The sequence below is a fragment of the Cyanistes caeruleus genome, chromosome 1, assembly GCF_971803275.1.
Source record: "Cyanistes caeruleus chromosome 1, bCyaCae1.hap1.1, whole genome shotgun sequence".
Lineage (NCBI taxonomy): Eukaryota > Metazoa > Chordata > Aves > Passeriformes > Paridae > Cyanistes > Cyanistes caeruleus.
The window spans coordinates 106,256,466-106,275,232 of record NC_141701.1 but is presented as its reverse complement, the minus strand read 5'-3'; the positions used below and the strand labels follow the sequence as shown (position 1 = coordinate 106,275,232).

The 18,767-nt window shown below is 38.0% G+C and overlaps 1 protein-coding gene across 1 annotated transcript in view; it reads right to left on the bottom strand.

Moving 5' to 3' along the window:
• Window positions 1-5,001: 5,001 nt before the first annotated feature.
• Window positions 5,002-18,767, bottom strand: part of TBX20 (T-box transcription factor 20) — a 39,032-nt gene continuing 25,266 nt past the window's right edge. The window contains exons 7-8 of the mRNA XM_086847539.1: window positions 14,832-14,941; window positions 5,002-10,714 (exon numbers count right to left, since the gene is read on the bottom strand). Coding sequence (XP_086703665.1) covers window positions 10,374-10,714; window positions 14,832-14,941 — 451 coding nt within the window. The 3' untranslated portion in view covers window positions 5,002-10,373. The remainder of the gene's footprint in view (window positions 10,715-14,831; window positions 14,942-18,767) is intronic.

Below are 18,767 nucleotides of genomic sequence, written 5' to 3'. Positions count from 1 at the left end.
AATTCACCTCAAAATTACATGTTATTTGCTTAATTTGGTATTTCTATTTACACTAACTCTAAATACCTACTTGGATCTTATGATCAGCTTCCAATTTATTTCTACTGTTGCATCCGGACAATTGCTATTTATGTATTTCTGGATTTTCCAGTGTATCCATTCTGGTGAAAATGTCCACCTCATGGCAGCTGCACTGCGGATTCACATTTCCAGAATAATACCATTGTTAAAAATATTCTAAGCCATAAGTTTTTTGCGTGTGTGAAAGAGAGACTTGCACATTGCAGATCTTAGGTTCTAGGCTCTTAGATCACTCGGGGAATCCACAGCCTTGAGCGGCTCTAGGCACAAGCTGACACGGCGCTTCCTCAGCATCAATACTCTGCATGTTTATATGTTTGTGGGCAAGGTGGGGACAAACCAGTCCCAAACCTGATGCCTGCCTTGCTGCCTATACCAAAGCCCTGTAGAGGAAAACATTTTGCTTTTGCTGCTGGGGAAATTTTGCATGCAGAATGGCAGCAGCTGCTCAGGAGCAGGGTGGGAGTTCTTGGCAGCGGTAAAAGTGTGCTGATGCATCTTCATGTCATTTTAAATTCTGATTTCTTTTATGTCAGCTCGAGCCCATCCCTCAAATTTTGGACAGCAAAATTCAGTTTTGCATATATTGTTGTGATGGCAACTCTGCCTTTGAGACAGATATATAGACTATACTTCTATAAACAAGGCAAAAAAGAACTAAGCTCTGAAGAATAGGATCCACAACAAAACCACCTCCAAAACTCCACAAAGAAAGAAAAAAGTAAATTAACCTCTTCAGCTCATATGCATTCTCTTATTATTGAGTTAGCAAATGAAAAGGAAGTATCCATGTGTTCTCTAACAGTTTGGACAAGGTTGAAAGAACAGAAGAACAAAGGCATGATATTATGGCATGGAGCAAAAGAGGCTTTAAAATAATTCAGGAACAAATGTTAAAATGTTTAGGCTGGTCTCTGAAAAAAAACATAAACCTTTTAAAATAACAAACACTATAGCAAAGACTTTCTGAACAGGACTCAGAAAAGAGTTGCTAAAATTACTGTGAGCTGTACATCTACCTTTGTAATGACTTTGAAAGCTCAGCCTATAATATTCCTTGTTAGTCTTTTCCTTCATCAGGCTTTTCATAGAAAGGAAAACATTTTCTGTGACTGAAAACACAAGTAGTTGTCTGTCCAGAACCACTGGAAACCTTGCCAAGTTGTCTTAAGTGCTAGATAGGCTCTACAACACATACTAATTCATTTAAGAACAACTTGGAAGTGTTTAAAGCCTTGTAAAGGAAATTATGGGGGCACAAGAGTTAGGCTTTTATATATTCAGTCAAAAATGTACAAGATTCCTAGTGCATTGTAAAATGAAAGAGCAAGGAAGGCCAAAGTCTTTAACCATCCAAAACAATCTAATCATCCTCTGGAAATTCACTGTTTGAGGTGACTATATTAACTGAAAATGGAGAGATTAAATGAAGTCAGGCTGATAAATCCCCCGAGTGCTACTAACTTCTTTGTAATATCATTGGAGATGAGTAGTATGACTGGTGTCTCAAGTCTGAAAGCTATGACATTCAGAGGGAAGGTAATTGAAGCCTGCCACTCCAAAGCCCTCAGTACATGTTCAGATATAATCAATGCAAATCTTACAGCTAACAATTTGCATCAAGATAAAAAGTAATCCCTCCTTTGGCTGCCTTAGATCAATCAATAAGAGAGCACAGGAAGAAATAATAATTGATTTGTGATGATGTATCAACCATGTCTTTAAGATAAAAAGAAACTTCTCTCGCCCACACTCGACTTTTACACCGGAATGAAGACCAGTGAAGACCACAGAGTTCTTGTTTCAGAAAATCATGTGGAATTTTCAATAAAAAAACCCCTCATTGAAAGCAATCCAATTTAAGTGAACCCTATTAAGCACAGATACCTGTTTAAGCTTAGCAATTTACTCCACCTCTGTGAGAACTCAAAGAGAGGGTGGTTTCTGACGACACCAAATACCTATCTGATTTAGTATTTATACTTAAAATTATGTATGCATTGTCCCTAGAAACTGACTGCAAGACAGTGCATACTAGAAGCAAAGACATCATGAAGTTTACCATTTTAATGTAATTCCTTTCACATCATTTAAGATGCCTTAAGACAGATATCCAGGTAAAAAGCACAAAAATCATTCTAGTTTGAGGTGACAAAGCCATATTAATGAATCACCTTTTACAGTACAGATAACAGACTTCTGACACAGGTGACAGACACAGACTCTTTGGTATGTACTTTGTTTCTTCTATGACTCTCTCAGAACAGCTGACCAAAGTTAAGCATCTAAATAGAGAAGAGACACAGCTGTTCAAGGAACTGCTATCACCTCAGCCTTTTGAGGGATTATTTGTTCTAAATGTCATCAATTACAGATTCAGTTGCAAGCATTTTCCCTTTTTTAATTCATCTTACTCTTTGGGCTATTCTGATATTGTTGGTAATTTAAACAGACAAAGAGCAAGCTGAGTGCCCCTTGCATAGCTGAAGGACAACCATTCAGCCCACAACCATTTCTGCAACTACCCTTCTCCAAACACAGGGGAACACACACCTTTGAAGGGGGTACTCATGGAGTTTGTGAAAATATGACTCAAACTCTCTAGGAGTTCTCTAGGACACAGCACCCTAAAACAACTCAAAATTACTGCATATATTCCTGCTAGGAAATAAAAAACAATTCAAAATCAACCAAGAGGCAAAAATTATTGCTTGAGAGTGGTTGCTTGATTTTAATATACCAAATTAGTTAGTCAGTGCAGTTCATGCAATAGATCTATTTTCCATCCTAAAAAGCCTCAAAAATACTGGATTTTGATGGGTCTGTCTGTCAAATTATATTTTATATTAACAGAGCTAAAAATGCTACAGTGGTGATTATATCTAATAATCTCTGCATTGGGAGAAGTTATTATCCTGCTCTTCAAAAAAAACTCTCAGTCCAACTTTCCTGGAAGGCATTCCTATAGGTTTTTCTTGGTCCCTCTGGTTATTACTCTGGAGAACAGGGACCAGCTTCAGTACTGCCTGCAAAGGTCCCTATAGAGCCTCACTGACCAACCCTGATATCAATGACTAACTTTAATAAAGATCTTGAACGTTAGACCACTGGCAGCTTAATTTTTAGAGTTATTCTTAGTGATTGTTGTTAGTTTTTATATATTGAACTGTTAGTGTATAATCTAAATATTTTATGTGTATTTGAAATGATCTTGATTCAAAATATTATTACTCTGTTTTTGAAGCATACCATTAAATCATGCATTCATTGTGCTTCTGCACAGGAAGTTTAGAAAATAGCATCCTCCAAAGAATTTTTTTCCTGCACTGCTTATCTCCAATATGAATAATTTGGATAGAAATCTGTTTTCTAAATGTGATACACAAGGCAGCCTACATGACTATTCATCAGTCTCTTCGAAGTAACCCTACTGGGAGACAGTTCAGAACCTTCATTTTGTTTAATTCCCCAGTTTCTCTTTGTAAAATAGCAAATAAAAGCTCCAGTTACAGAGGTGTTTGTTGCACAGCCAACTTGCTCCCAAAGGTCTTGATTCTGCAAAGCACGAGGAGTTTTGCTGTTGCAGAGCCACTGCAACGCTTAAGCACTGATTTAACTTCACACAAGCAAGGCTGCCGATTTCAATTGGACCATTGGCATAACTGTGTCTTAAACCAGTGCACAGCCAATAGTTCTGATTCAGGAAAGTGCCAATGCACGTGCTTGGTGATACTTGTAATAAAGAAAGCCCCCTTAGCCTGAGGTTAAGCAAAAGACTTTCACAGCATTGAATATCCATGAGAGAATGCAGGTGTTTTGCTACCAAGATGCTGTAGAATCTAATACAGAGACAAAAGGCATCATACAGAGTTACCAACTCAGCAATCCATCCTAATTTTCATACATTCCAAACATTAATGAGATACATTAAAGCATGGTTGCAATTTAGCATAGGTAAAGGTAGATTTGAATTACCTGAGGCTGCTATCTCCTTGCTTACATTCGCAAACCAAGATGATGCTGCTGCTACTGTCCCTTGGAACCTCACAGCTCTTCCATCCCACTGAGCTTCTTTGCAAACCAGGGATCTTGTGACCTAGTTGCAAAAGACCCAGCAGCTGATCTCAATTTGGGGACAAGATAAACTCTGGGTTCACAACAAAAACTTTTGGAGCAACATGAGAATTTTGTCAGAAGCTGCTCTTGTAGGAAGCTTGGAAGCACCTCAAGAGATCATTTGATTGTCCTAAGGCAAGATTAGCTTTAATCACATCATTCCTGAGTAGTGCATGTTCAACCTGTTCTAGAGGACTTTGAATGATGGGTATTGCTCCTTGTACTCTCTAGGTAATCCTTTACTGTGTGTCACTATCTTTCCTTTTTGAATACCTTAGATAGAGTCTCAGGTAACTCTCTCTTGCTTTAATATATGCTATTATAATTGAAATAAAACCATTTTTATTTTTTTAAATAAAAAGCCTGCAGCATTTATAGAGAGGAATTTACTCCTCACTTCTTTACATTCTTCACTACTCCTGACTTAAGAGACCTAATTCTACTCTCTTCTTATACTGTGTTTCCGAGGTCTGTATTTACTATCCTGGGGACCCTGAGAATCCCATATTTCAGCCTTTCATTTGCCTTCTGCTGGCAAACCCAGGAATTTTTATGAATATGATTGCAAAGCATTTTGGAAAAGAAATAATTTGTGTAACTCCATGCAAACTACAATTGTATTTAACTACAGAACAACTATCACTTCATATGAATCCAAGACTTAGACCACCTTTTGTAGATGAGCAGCCCTAACAAATTTTGTGTGCTCTCAGAAACATCTGTGACTGGTTCCATTGCCTTCAGCAACTTGGTTAGAGAAAAAAATAAACAGAAGCAGAAAGATTTGGCTAAATAATAATGATATATCAAAACACCCAATATTTTAATGAAAGAAACTGAATATCCACACATTTGCACTTCTGTACAGTTTTTGTGATATATATATAATTTTAAGCTGTTTACAAATAACATTTAATGCTTCAAATATTACATAATGTTGATATTATATTTCTAGCAGAAATAAATATATTGCACTTAAAAAGAAACTTTTCATTAGATGTTGCTTCATAGTTTATGTTCACAACTTTTTTTTTTTTTTTCCATAAAAAGATTTCCCTCTACCCCCACCCCATACACACAAACACACACTTCGGTACATGGTGAATGTGCTCACGCAATGCATTATAAACAACAAAGTCAACACAGCAAACAGAAGAACTGTGGTACATTCTGTTAAAGAGGCTACATCCAGGTTTTTTACCTTCCTTATTTTTAAACCAAATCCTTCCTCATGTTTCTGAAGGTAAAGTTAAAAAAAAAAGAAAAAAAGAAAAGAAAAAAAAAAGAGAAGATTGTTTAAATGTGCTAAAGGTAAAATACAGCAAACTGTATTTTTTGTCCCTAAACTATCAAAAAAAGTTACTTCAGAGCTTATTTAATTCACTGCTTAGTTTTCTCTTAAAAAGATAAAATAAAGAAAAAGGAGTTGTCATTTGATAATCTAGAGATTATATGCAAGGACGTTTGATTATAAAGTAATACATAAATCCTCTGGCCAGCAAGTAGGTGGTTAGTAAAGAAACCACAGCTGCAGCAGAAAATGCTTTATAAAGAACAGTGAGAATAAAATCTCACTAAAACCAAAATTAATCTTGCAGTGAGTGTCATCCCCCTGCAGATGAGTATATCCACTGTGGCCACAACTTCCTCAAGACAAGAAGCCATAAGTGTTACACTGATCTCACTGTTGCTTTTACCCTTATCTAGGAGTAAATTACCACAATTTATATTGACTTACACTTTTGGAAATTATTCCAAGATTTTTTCAAAAATTTTCATTGATATTTCTGTTTGTGTGTAGTACACACATATAAAGAGGAGATATTACATAATCAGCTTGCAGCCAAAATGCTTTTCAGTTAAAAAAGGTTCCTTTTCAAGTGCCAGTTAGTGTTTGCTGGATGTTGGAAATGGCATGTTGATGCAGTGTCCCGGCCTTCATGGGTAAAACTAACTGTGAGAACTTCTGCAATTGCATTCTGAAGATTGTGGTACCAAGCATGTTAGCTACCATACAACTTACCATCCTCAGACTCATGAAGAAGCATTTCCACTAGGAACTCTATCTACCTGGTCTATGCTTGTTATTCAGTTTACACCCAGAAAAGTATGACTGAAACCCAGTGGCATTGATTTGCTATCTTTGACAGTGCCTCAGGCCATATAGAGCAATACTACAAACCAAAGAGATAAATTTAAAATGGGAGGTTTTATGTTTAGATTCCCAGGGCTCCAAAAGTAGAAGAAATAAAATTCAGACAAATACATCCAAATAAGTTTTGTTAATGTATGGGGCACTTTTGTTGGATTAAAGACTGCAGGGTGTTGACAATCTATGGATAAAATAGTAATCCAGGAAAAACACAAAAGTACTTGGAACACTTCCAAGGAAATCTTACCATTTTCTTTAAAAAGTATATTCATGCATGTTCTCTACACTCTTTATAAAAAAAGGCAAACAGCTCTCCCCCCCCAAAAAAAAACCCCAAACAAAATCAACATAAACCAGCTCCATTTTTCTGAGCCTAGATAAAAGCTCATAAAGGTGAAGAGCACTTCTCATGGGATATAAAATGTGAAATGTATTTGGAAAATAAATTCTAGATTATACTTGGCATTCCTAGCCCATCTACCAACAACAGATGTTCTGTCCTGAAAGTGATACAATTTTGACAGCATTACAGCAAATCCTTAAATAAATTACTGGGTTATTGTCAAAGTGATGGAGATAATTTAATATTTTCTATTTTATTGGATTTTTTTTTTGCAAAAGTGATTTCACTCATTAACCTAATAATTACAAATTTGCACTCATTTTCTTCCAGTTGTGGGTTCAGTGCTAAAGCTCATTTTTACTTGGGTTTTAATCTTTTCAGTACTGTTCTTGTATTTTTGCTGTTATTTAAGTCACTGTTCTAACTGTCGGACTTTATTTTTAGATGACAAAGTGGAATGAAATCCTGCCCCTGTTACAGTCAATAAATTTCCATTTGACTTCAGCTGGGCAGGAATTTTATTCCTGGAATCACTCCCATGCTTCCCTGGGCCCGTAGGAAGAGGAGAGGGACATGGAGCAGAAACCTTGTGAGGTGGCAAGACCTCTTTGGATGTCCTGTGGCCTCTGTGAACTTAATCCCTTTAACCTCAGCTCTATGCAACTAGTTTTTTAGGTAGACCTGTGAGGGCAAAGAAGAGGAAGTGAGGAATGGACAGACCAACTGATCTCATTCTGGGGGAAATCTCTCACAAGCTGCTTTCATTCCCTTGCTTGGGGCCTGCCTGTGATTCTGCATTAGTGGGGAGCCCAATGGGTTTCTGCTGCGAAGGAATTAAACCATCAGAGAGCATCACAAGGAAGGATGAGCCCACTGAGACAGACTTGGTGTAACTGGAAAAATCAAGCTGTGGATTTTGGCAGATAATTTTGCATCATCTGTAATACAAAATTCATTGGAGAGAATTTGGATGAGGAGTTTGCTTTTTCATGTTTCAATATCGAGACAGCCTACTGCCATGTTATTTCAGCTATGAATCACACTTCACTTGTAGTGGAAAGCACTTTTCTTTCATTTAATATTTTTTATAAATGAAGTTGTCAAAATCCAGTTTCAGTCTCCAGAAAGAGCCTGGAGAATTTTCTCTGAAACAGTATCAGGGGCATTTCTGCATGCCAAATGTTGGTGTTCCCAGAGCAGGGACTGGGACAGGGCTAAAAGATTGTTTATTTCTCTGAATTTGCTTCATGAAGGAAGGTCATGTATGAGCAGCCTTTATGTCACATATTGACCATGCCTAAATCAGCCCACCTGTTCCAAACTTGTTTCCAGAGTCATGTGAAAGTTGCCTACTCACTTGACTCTGATGGAAGTACCAGCAGCAAAACTACTGGCTTGAATTCTGAACCTAAACACATTCCCTGCAACTTCAGGTAAGTTAATGAATCTGCAGAAGGCGACAGATAAAAGAAATAGAATTTCCCCACAGGTTTTAGTGCTTGTCATCCTAGGGTCTTCATACTGCTTTAACAGAAGTCAAACAACTGAAGAGAAATCTTTCTTCCAAACCCTTTCTGTAATTACTGTCTCTGTATAGTCATGTGCACTTGAAGAATTACATTCTTGTAGGGTCAGTAGCACCTAATTTCATGAAAAATAGGGGGAGTTTATATCAAAACCAGTTATAAGTAGGCACAATCTTGCAACATGCACTTTTCCTGTGAATATGATAGCCTACAGCAAAATCTAATATTTGGGTACAGCAAGACAAATTCAGGGTCTGATTCTGAGCCATTTAAATATTGCAGAGCTTGCCCTGTTGTATTAATTTATGGAACTCCTTGTAGCAGGTCTGTATTATAAATAAATTTTAATTTTTATTTACATACAGAACACAGGAGCTGCAAATTGGCCCAGGTCATTTTTCATCAGCAGGTCCAACAGTGATTAATGGGGAATTAGGGTGATATTGCAGATAACTTGGTTGAAAAGGTGATTGAAATGGCCAACTTGAGAAGATTTTGAATTCAGCTGCTAGAAAATACGTAATGATGTTCTTTTTCTGTGGGACACAAGTGCCTTGCCTTGCACTTTGCAGGTATGGGAGTAGGTGACTCAGTGTACTGCACTGTGCTTTTTACCATATGACACCAACACAGAATGGTCAAAAGTAGAGGACAGTAGCAGGAAATAAGTCTGTTTTGTGTTCCAGCTCTACAGAGATCTGTAATATATGAGATTATATATGCTAGTTCTTTTTTGTCAGTAGATGTGTTATCATCTATAGCTTGGATGCAACTCGACACAGAAACTGTGTCAATTTATTATTTACAGCGGAATCCCAGCTCTTGCCACACAGAAAACCAACATCACACTGGTACTGTTTCTAGCAGTACAAAAGATTCATGCTAGCTCTCTACAGATAAGGTCATTATTTTCTTATGCCTCTATAGCTCCTCATTGCATCAGAGACAGCATATTAGAAAAACAGGACAGTACTTTGAACGAGAGCCCCAAATACTAACTGAAAAAATGTCAGACATTAATTTAAAAAAACAAATTTCATGTGAAATTCTGCACTGATATTTTCCCAAGGAAACACCAGTAGGACATGAAAAAGCTGGTAGTGCAACCCTCATTTTCCTGGCCAAGGAACTTGTACAGTAGCAGCCATGACCAAACCAAACAAAATTGGAACAAGTGGAAAGATACTCCAATGCTACTCATACCAGTCCACTAATTATAGTTCGATCCAGAGAGTCTATAGACTGATCTAGTCTGAAACTGTGTTAACTTGGTTAACACGTGCACTGGTGGAAACAAGCCTTCAGTGGCATGCACAGTAGCTAACAAGCACTGCTTTAAAATTTGAAATCTTGGGTTTCTAAGTTTAAGTAACAGATTTTTCCAAATCAAAATTTTTCTTCATTATACCTTAACCAACAGTTAAATTCCTCCTCCTCAGATATAGAACAAACTTCCTTTTAGGCTGAAGGACAGAATACATGATTACTACCACAGTCCTGTAACACAGTTCTTTTTTTTGGAACCGATAAGTGTTTTGTGAAAGTAACAAAGAAAGAAAGAAATACTTGTTAATAACGTTCTCTTTGTGATTATAGTAGCAACTAAGAAATACTGGTTTTGGTGAATATATGCCAGTCTTAAAAAGGACAGTGGTCTTCTCCACTTTGTCCTGTTTTCAGCAAATGTATGCTGAGATAGCCTAAAACATGCTCAAAGTTATAGCAATACATTTTTTCTGTTTAGATGCTCATCAGTCACAAGAAGAGATGAAGATGAGTAAGAGTATTGCCTTTTTTAGAATTCATCTAGCATATGAAAAAAGACCTATAGACAAATAGTTTGTACATTGCTGCTTAAAGATAATCTCTTTCCACCAGGTATAATGCACCTTTGGAACAAGCTGCACGCGACCAAAGATCCTGGGAACTTTGGGATCCATTTTGGCTGTGTTACACATAGATCTGTGAGCAGCTCCAAGCTGCATGCTCTCTTCTTGTGATCCCTCAAAAGAGGAATCAATATCCACAATGCATTTTCTTAGCTGGTTTGTTATGAGTTCAGCACTCCTGCCACAGACCTTTCGGGAAGGTCCCACGTATTTTTCATAGCAAACTTGCACATGTAAAATCTCGTGTTCCTCTTGTCTTACGTCACTCATACAAACGGTGTCATCACTGCGGAAGAGTGACGCAGTCCTTGGATGGCTGCATAAGGACCCTGCTGAAAATAATGGTGGTACCTGGGCATGTGGAAGGATGGGAAAGTGGGGCCGCTGCCCTGCATGGAGCTGGCTATAGCAGAGGGTGTAAGAGGCATTCCCAGGCGGCTGTACGGAGGCAGAGATCCTTGGATCGGATGAGGAATGGGTGTAGCTATGGATGCAGTGCTGGTACCCAGGGCGCTCAAAGACTGTGGATGCTGAAATCCTGGGAAACTGGTTGAAGAGGAAACCCAGGAACTGAGGGACAGGTTATCAGATGTTGTAAAGGCTGACCCTGCAAGCAAAGAGAAAGAATACCTAACATTGGCACTGCGACACACAAAGCTGGTAAAGTAGCAAAAAGGAAGAAAATGAGTCTCTCACAATGGTTTCAATGACCAGTTGTCATTGGAAATAATTCCCAAATACATCCATCTTTAAAATGTTATATTCTGTTTGCTGTCCTTTATGACTACATCTTAGACAAATTTTGATTTTCAGAAGCTGGTTGCAGTGGTTTCAACAGTAAAATCAGCTTTCCACATTAAACATTTTAGTTATTAAACACTGAAGCACCTTGTAATGCTGCCACTAAACACTGAAATATCTACTCTGACATGGAAGCTCACTGTATTACATCCGTATTTTGAAGAAATACTTGTAGATTTTTACTTTAGATCCTTAGAAGAACTGTTGTTTCAGGTTTTTTTCTAAAATTTTGGTGTGGCAAAAATGCAGAAAAATATAATTTGCGCTACAAGTTTTCCTTTTTTTTATCCCAGTGAAACCTGTCAACACTACATCTTTCCAGTCAACCTGATTCTTTCCATAATAAAGAACTAAAAATTCTAAAAACATATATGTCAAAGTATTTGTTGTTTTTCTAACTGTGTATAATACTCTAATAAACAACACCAGTGCTAATTCATAGTAGGAGGTGCAGAACTTGCTCTGAAGATAATTATCTACTTTTGATCAAATGAAAGTGTTCTTTTTGTCATTTTGTTTTGGGTTTGTTTAATCTGAAAAGTTTCAAAAACTATTTCCACAAATCTTCCAACTCTTTAAAATACCTTTCTTTCCTGAAGATTGAAGAATCATAAGAAAAAAAAGAAAAAAGAAAAATTGTTTCTTAAAATTAAAACTAATTCCTCTTCCTCTTTAAACAATAATTTAACTCTTGTCACTTATGTATATTCTTACTTGACCAACTCTCTTACTTTAGAAAATAAATCTGTTGGCAAGAGTATTTGATGTAATATTATTTAAATTCAGTATTTCAAAACATTCTGAGACAACAAATTTTGTAACAGGTACTAGTTTCATAAATCTTATTCAAGAAGGAAGGCTCATCCAAACTGTAGAATGAAAACATATGAAGACTTCTATCCATCAGTGAAAACTTATTAGAATTAAGTAAAGTAACCAATCATAGTCACATACTCAAACCAAAACTATTAGCAAAAAACAATAGAAATAAAAAGTGCATATTGGTGTTTTTGGGTTTTTTTTAAATCATAAATCTCTTATGGGATATATTCTCAAATCATGAAGTATTTTCCCTCTGTTTAATGAAACAAGTAAAACAGCCCAGTAACAGGAAAAAGAAATTGTGCCAATTTAGTAGTGGAAATTAACCAAATCCTGGTCCTACCACTGAACCAAATCCTAACTGCTGAGAAATTAAGATCCAAAGCCAAACTCTAAGGATGATGCATTACTCACAGACCAGAAAACCCTTGACAAATCAGAGGGTATCTGAACATTACTGCACTACAGGGAAAGCAGGGTACAAATCTGGATTTGCAGGAGGTTTGCATTTGACTCTGGTAGCTACTATGAATGTGTGTGGATGTAGGCACAGAGAAATTATGCAATAAAGAGTTTCCATTGAATTTATATATTTCCAATATGTCAATTCCTTTGGAATTAGACATCTTGTACTGTAGGTTGGCTGCTTCCATCTTTAGATGGCTGAAATTGGCTGAGCAGAGAGTGCTCTGAGAGGGTGCTGAAGTAATTACCAACTCTGTTGCTGCTATCTATTTCTTTGTTTTATGCAGAATAAGGTATGCCATTCTTTCTCATGAATGACTGTGAAATGATTGTACAGCTGGAACACTTCTCCTCTAAGAAAAGGCTTAGAAAATTTGGGATGTGGAGTCTTGAGAAGAGCAGACTTTTGGGACACCTAATTGCAGCCTGTCAGTGCTTAAAGTGGGCCTATGAGAAAGCCAGAAGCAAATTTTTTAGCATGGTCTGTCACAACAGGAGTACGGGCTTTAAAGTAAAAGTGGATAGATTTAGACTAGATAGAAGGAAGACATTTTTTACTATGAGGGTGTTGAAACATTGGCACAGGCTGCCCAGAGAGGGGCCAGATGTCCCATCCCAGGAAATATGCAAGGTCAAGTTGGATTGGGCTCTAAGCATCCTCATTGAAGATGTCCCTTCTCATTGAAGGGGGTTTGCCCTACATAACCTTTAAAGGTCCCTTCCAACACTTATTATTCAATGATTTTAATGAGGAACTTCCTCAAGCATCCTTTCCTGCTCCAACTGATTTGGTCTCTAATTGCAACTTAGTACTCCAAAAAGTCTCACATACCACTTTTGCCAGGTAATTAGTAGTTCTGAGGCAATCAAAGTCTCAAAGAGCTTATAACACACACCACCCAGCAATGTATATGTATTTGGCTCTCAACTCATGTTTTTAGGGGGGAAGAGCTATCAGGTTTGCATGCAAAGTAATTTTAAAATTAATTGGCAGAAATTAAAATATACACGGAATTTCAATAAGAACTTCATTTCATTCCTTGTATCTTGGAGTACTTTTGCTTATTTAAGGACACTAGCCCTAAAGAGAGAGCAAATGCAGTACCAGTTACTCACGTGTAAGAGCAGTGTGATTTACCCTCTATGCATGTCTCTGGTTGCCCAGAGTGCTCACATCCCATGTAGCATATGGCTCCCAGATTAGAAAAAAGTTCTTTGCCATGATTCACAATTTTCCTCACTTACTCATTTGCCATATTGCAAGCAAATGCAGAACTGTACCCTTTTATTGCACATAAAGTTAATTGTCATAAAGTAGTATATCCCCCATGACACCTTTCTAAGGACTCTCTTCTCAAGAGATTTAACAGCCAGCTCTCATACTGAGGTTCACCTGGTTTGTTTTGTCACTCCCAAGGGAGGGCATCATACTAGGGAGAAATTCAATTCTAGAAGAGAAGGTGCTTCACTCTGAGCACTTCCAGCAATGGAAAATTTAATACTGTCTTCAACAATATCTGGCCCAGGATCTAAGTTGACATGAAGCAAGGTAATTCCCCAGAACTATGTGAAAGGATGGCATCATACCAGGTGAAAAGTTGCTTCAGAAACTCCATAATCTAAGGACCTGCTCTTAGAATAGATGTGTAAAAGCAAGCCCACCTAATCACATTTTGCTGAAGAGCAACCCATGGTTAAAAATAAGTGTGTTTTCCCTGTACAAGTCCAAAGAGCTCATGACCAGAAATAATGCTCTTATCTTAGCAGCACTGTATGAAGTTAGAGGACAAGACAAGGGCACTGCTAGTCGAAGACAGACAGAACTGCTTTTCCTCAAGTGGCTGTGGCATATCAGGCAGGTCACAAAGTCAACATGCAAAGTGTAATGCAACACAAGTTTATGCTAGTCAGCAATCCTACAGGAAGGGTCTGAGATCTATTTCCAGTGGTACATTATGACAGAGGCAATTTCTCCAGTAAATATCCCCACAAAGAACAAGTCAGTCTTGCTACTACTTTTGCTGCTACTAACGCAGACAAATTGTTTGCTAAAGCATTTGGGGCTAATTGCTTCAGCAGGAACAGCACCAAATACAAAAACAGATAACAATTAAACATCAGTTTTTCTGGGACCTAGCAAATTTTCTTCCTGAGGAGGCAAAGTGGGTTAACCACAGGCTGGCTGAAGATGATTAGAACTAAGTCCTCTGTTCACAGGAGGCTGGAGGGGCAACAAGAAGCACATCAGCATGGCACTTTACATGTGGTGTAGAGCCCAGTTAGTAAATCCTGCCAAGAGATGGGGAGTGTTAACTTGTTCTCAGCACCACAGTAATGAAGTTTCCTGGTTTGCAGACATCTTGAAGAGGATGCAGAACTAATTCTCTTCTGATGACAATGATTACGTGGCTGTCCCTAGAACTGCCTCCCGAATTGAACCACCCACGCCAGTGCCATGGGCATATCAGATGTCCCAAAGAGCCAAAAGGTAACAAGTATTCTTCTTCATTATATGACTTCCTGGCAGAGAGACACACCAGAGAAATCCTTTAGAGTACCACAGTACTGCCTGTGGTCCTGCTTTTCTCAAGCATAAATGAGTCACCACAGTTTACATCAGGAGCATGTTTTCCTACCTCTGCTTTGTGTTGCCTGGCTGTCATCTCCAAGCTCATCTTCTCCTCCATAGGTCCGAATGGGTGATCGGGCATAGGAATGCTTTTGGATAAGGCTCTCCACACTTTCTCTGTGAAAGGAAACAACCTAATGTATCAATACCATCCTAAACAGCATCCTAATTTGTTAAGGTAAACACAGTGCCTTTTCCTGTCCAGATCACAGCCTTCTCACACAGGCTCTGCAAAAGACTTGCTTCATAGCATGACATTGGAAATGTCAGATTTGGCCTGTGTTTTTTTAATATTGCAGATCACTGCTTACCAGCTTCTTCAGCAGAGTGAACTTCCTATTGTGTTTCCTGGATGTGGTCTCAGACAGTGAATATCAGACCAGCACTCTTCATAAATTTGAAAATGCAAATTCTGCAGTTATTTGTGCTGAGTGATGAGTCTGGGTTCAAAGAGACACCTGTGGTCCAGCTCCTTTCAAATAAGCTTTTGCATCGCACATGACCACCTCATTTGCTGCTCTCTCCTTTTCCTGAAAGCAGGGGCAAAGATAGGTGTGTCCAGAGACAGCTCAGCTCTGACTTTGCTCTCTCAGCATCAGAGTTGGGGGCAGTTCATAGCAGGAAGTCTGCAGACACTACCGATCTCGTGCCACGTCTATTCCGGGAGGTTAGACGTGTCTGCCAGGCCCCTGCCTCTCTGGTAGCACAAAGCACTGAAGTCACCCAAACCATTTTTAAATAGAAGGAAGGCATATCTGCATGATAAGCCTTAGTAGTTTGTAAGGAAGATCCAACCTTACACATTCCAAGTGGATTTCCATGTAAGTAGGTAGCATTATACCAAAGATGAAAATGACCTAGGCACATTTCAAAATGGCTTTGACCTTCTCTTCCTGTTTAAGAAAAGTATCCATAATTGTTTAAATCTACTACTTGATGAAGGTTTTGTCTGAATTTACCATTTGTCCATTCATACTTGCTAATGCCCTTGGCTAAGTGAGTGTGCCTGTTCCAGAAATTCCAAGGAAAAATATTTTTCAAGTAACATGATAAATCACAATGGCACATGTTTTCCTTTCCTACAGAAAGTCCATTATGGTCATTTTGTCCTTGGTCTATCACTGGCATCATTACTTATGCTAGTCTCCTTAGAAAAAAATAAATAAAAAGAGGATCTTATCAAAGTGATTTACTTGTGTCAGGATTGGAAGTGGACTGAAAGCAATGGCAGTTCCTACATAGAGTATGATATAATTGGATTACTGCCTTTTAAGTGATTGAAAACAGTAGGCATATCAGGGCTATCTGGAAGAAGATTTTCCAAAGAAAAAGACAGATGGCATTGTTTACATTATGTGCTGAATGCCTTTTGAAACATTAGGCTTTCTTCTGAAGCAGAATGTGACATGCAAAGAATTTTACTTGCCCAAAATGACTATTTCATATGAGTACAGCATAACAGAATAACAAATTAGGCCAGTGTTTTCTGAGTGATTTAGAAACTGGTATATAAACATATTCATAATTAAAGAATTACTAGTCTATCAAGGTCTGAAAAATAAATTTAATACAGGTGATTGTCTGTATTTATTTCTAGTAAGGGTCTGCTTATAATGGCAGAGATTACAGCATGTAATAATATCCTGATGCAACAGAAACAATGCAGGCTTTAGTTGTAGTGCAGTGGGCCAATTTCACCTCTAAAACATTGGATCCAATGGCAGCTTGGGGATAAACTCACCCCAATAAATTTACATTTGAATTACCTACAGGGATTTAAAGCTAAATCAAATGCCCACAATTATTGCAGACTAAATTCTTTCCAGATGGGTTTGTATGCTAGACAGAGAACTCTATTATTCTATATGGTTGTCTTCTCTTAAAGGAAAAAGAGAGATGACTTCTTAGTGAACCCTGAATCTGCAAAGTTTGAAACCAGGGAACTATGTGGTAGGTTTATTTATTTATTTTATGATGTAGTGTTGCAGATAGTATGCAAAAGGTTTTGGAAGATAAATCTCATTCATCAGCACAAGAGGCAAAGGTTTTTATGGCAGAGGGAATGTGGAAACTTGCATCAGGGGAAAGCAACTAATCTCAAACAGTTTTGTGCAGTGGAGATTAAATATTCAGATCTGTATGAGCTTATCTTGACTAACCACGCTGGTTGTTTATGCTATAATCACAAAACACCTACTGAATTTTCATTTTAGAGGTTGAGGCTGTGACTCTCATCATGAGTGCAAAGCACTGAGACTCACACCAGAATTTAGGCACCTGCCCCCACAGGCTTCAGGTGGCCCCTCTTCTTTCCACATACTACACAAGCTGCATAGAAACCTCCAAATAGACCTACAAAACACAAAAGGCTGGGCACACCTAAGTGTGCAAAAGGAAACAGGAAAAAAAAAATGAAGTGGTGTGTTTTCTCCACTCATAAAGCATATCTCTGAGTTATCCTCCAAGCACTGTTTCTTCCACTTAGAAAAACAAGAGCAGAAGTCTGCACTTAGGTTTCTTTCCTTCCCCTCATGTTTCAAAGGAAAGGGTGTGGTGGCCTCTGCACCATGCTGCAATATTCCATCCTCAGAGAACCTCACTTGGAGTCTGGATAGAGAAGACAGCAGTTGCAACTCATTTAATCTATGAAAACTTTTGAAGTTTCCTACACAAGTTGGAAAGAGGAGACTATCCTCCTCCACCCCTTAAAGACAGAAGTGCCTTAGGACTTTCTCCAATGCAGATACATAGGAGGAAGCAAAGCCTTACCAACAAGACTTAAGTGCCTGTGAAATCTAGTTCAAAATGCAGGAACAAAGCTGCAAATCTGGAATACAGATTCCTTCTTATGTCCTTGTTTCCACTGGACACAAAAGGACTTAAAATCTTTCTGAAAATTCTCTTTATGGAACCATGAACCCTTTAAGTTATCACAAACATGGTGCTCTGGAGAGTGGATTAATAAAATACATTTTTTCAAGTCTCAAAATATTACTAAAAGGGAAATACAGTATTACCCCTGGCTTTAGAGTTATGTATGCAACATCAGATATTTCAATGTGGTCCAACGGATTGATGGAAATAATTGATCAAGTACTAAATGATAAGTTAATATTTGCCACTTTATGATTCTATGCTCATAATTTCAAAAAATTAGCAAGTGAAGACTGTGGTAGAGGTTTTTTTAAAGCTGTCTTTGCATATTTTTCAGCACTGGTCCACAGTAAACAGTCTGGAAAACAGAGTGACTTCCAGTTACTCAACTTCTGTCCTTCTGTTTCTTTCTTTGTGATCAGAAACTTGTTATCTAATACTGGGACCCAACAATTTTTACCTTTTAATGTGTCTTAGAGCTCCACAATTTCTTCTATTAACAAGAAATTAGCATTAAACTTTGTTCTGAGAGAGATCACAAGCTGCCAGTTGAATAAAGGAAAGATATCTGCTCTCTGTCAAATATTTTTGTGTGGTCTACCAACAAGTTTCAGTCTTCCACACTGTTCTTCAACTCACAGATGTCTTGGAAATACCCAGAGGAGGGGGAAAAGCATGCACATACACACAACATATTACTATGATTAAGCTGTGCAATGTGTAGAACTGGATAATAGTAGGAGATGCAGATTAGAGAAGAGCAAGTTAGGGACTGAAGCCGCTTGAGAAGAAGGATCCATGTGCCAAATGGAAAGGAAAAATCTAAGCTTGTATTGGCAAGCACACCCACAGAGAAGATGCTGAGGAAGGACAAATTTGAAGAGAGATAATAGGAAAAGGAGCTTGAGTTGATCCCAATAATCTGCATTCCAACAGAAGCACACTTTGAGCCCAGCCCTGTCAATAAACCTTATTATGAATGAAGCACTTGTCTCCTTCGTCTAAAAAATTAAACAGCAAAATTTGAACCTGAAATCAAAGTATGTGAAAGGCTGAGAGAATTAATCAA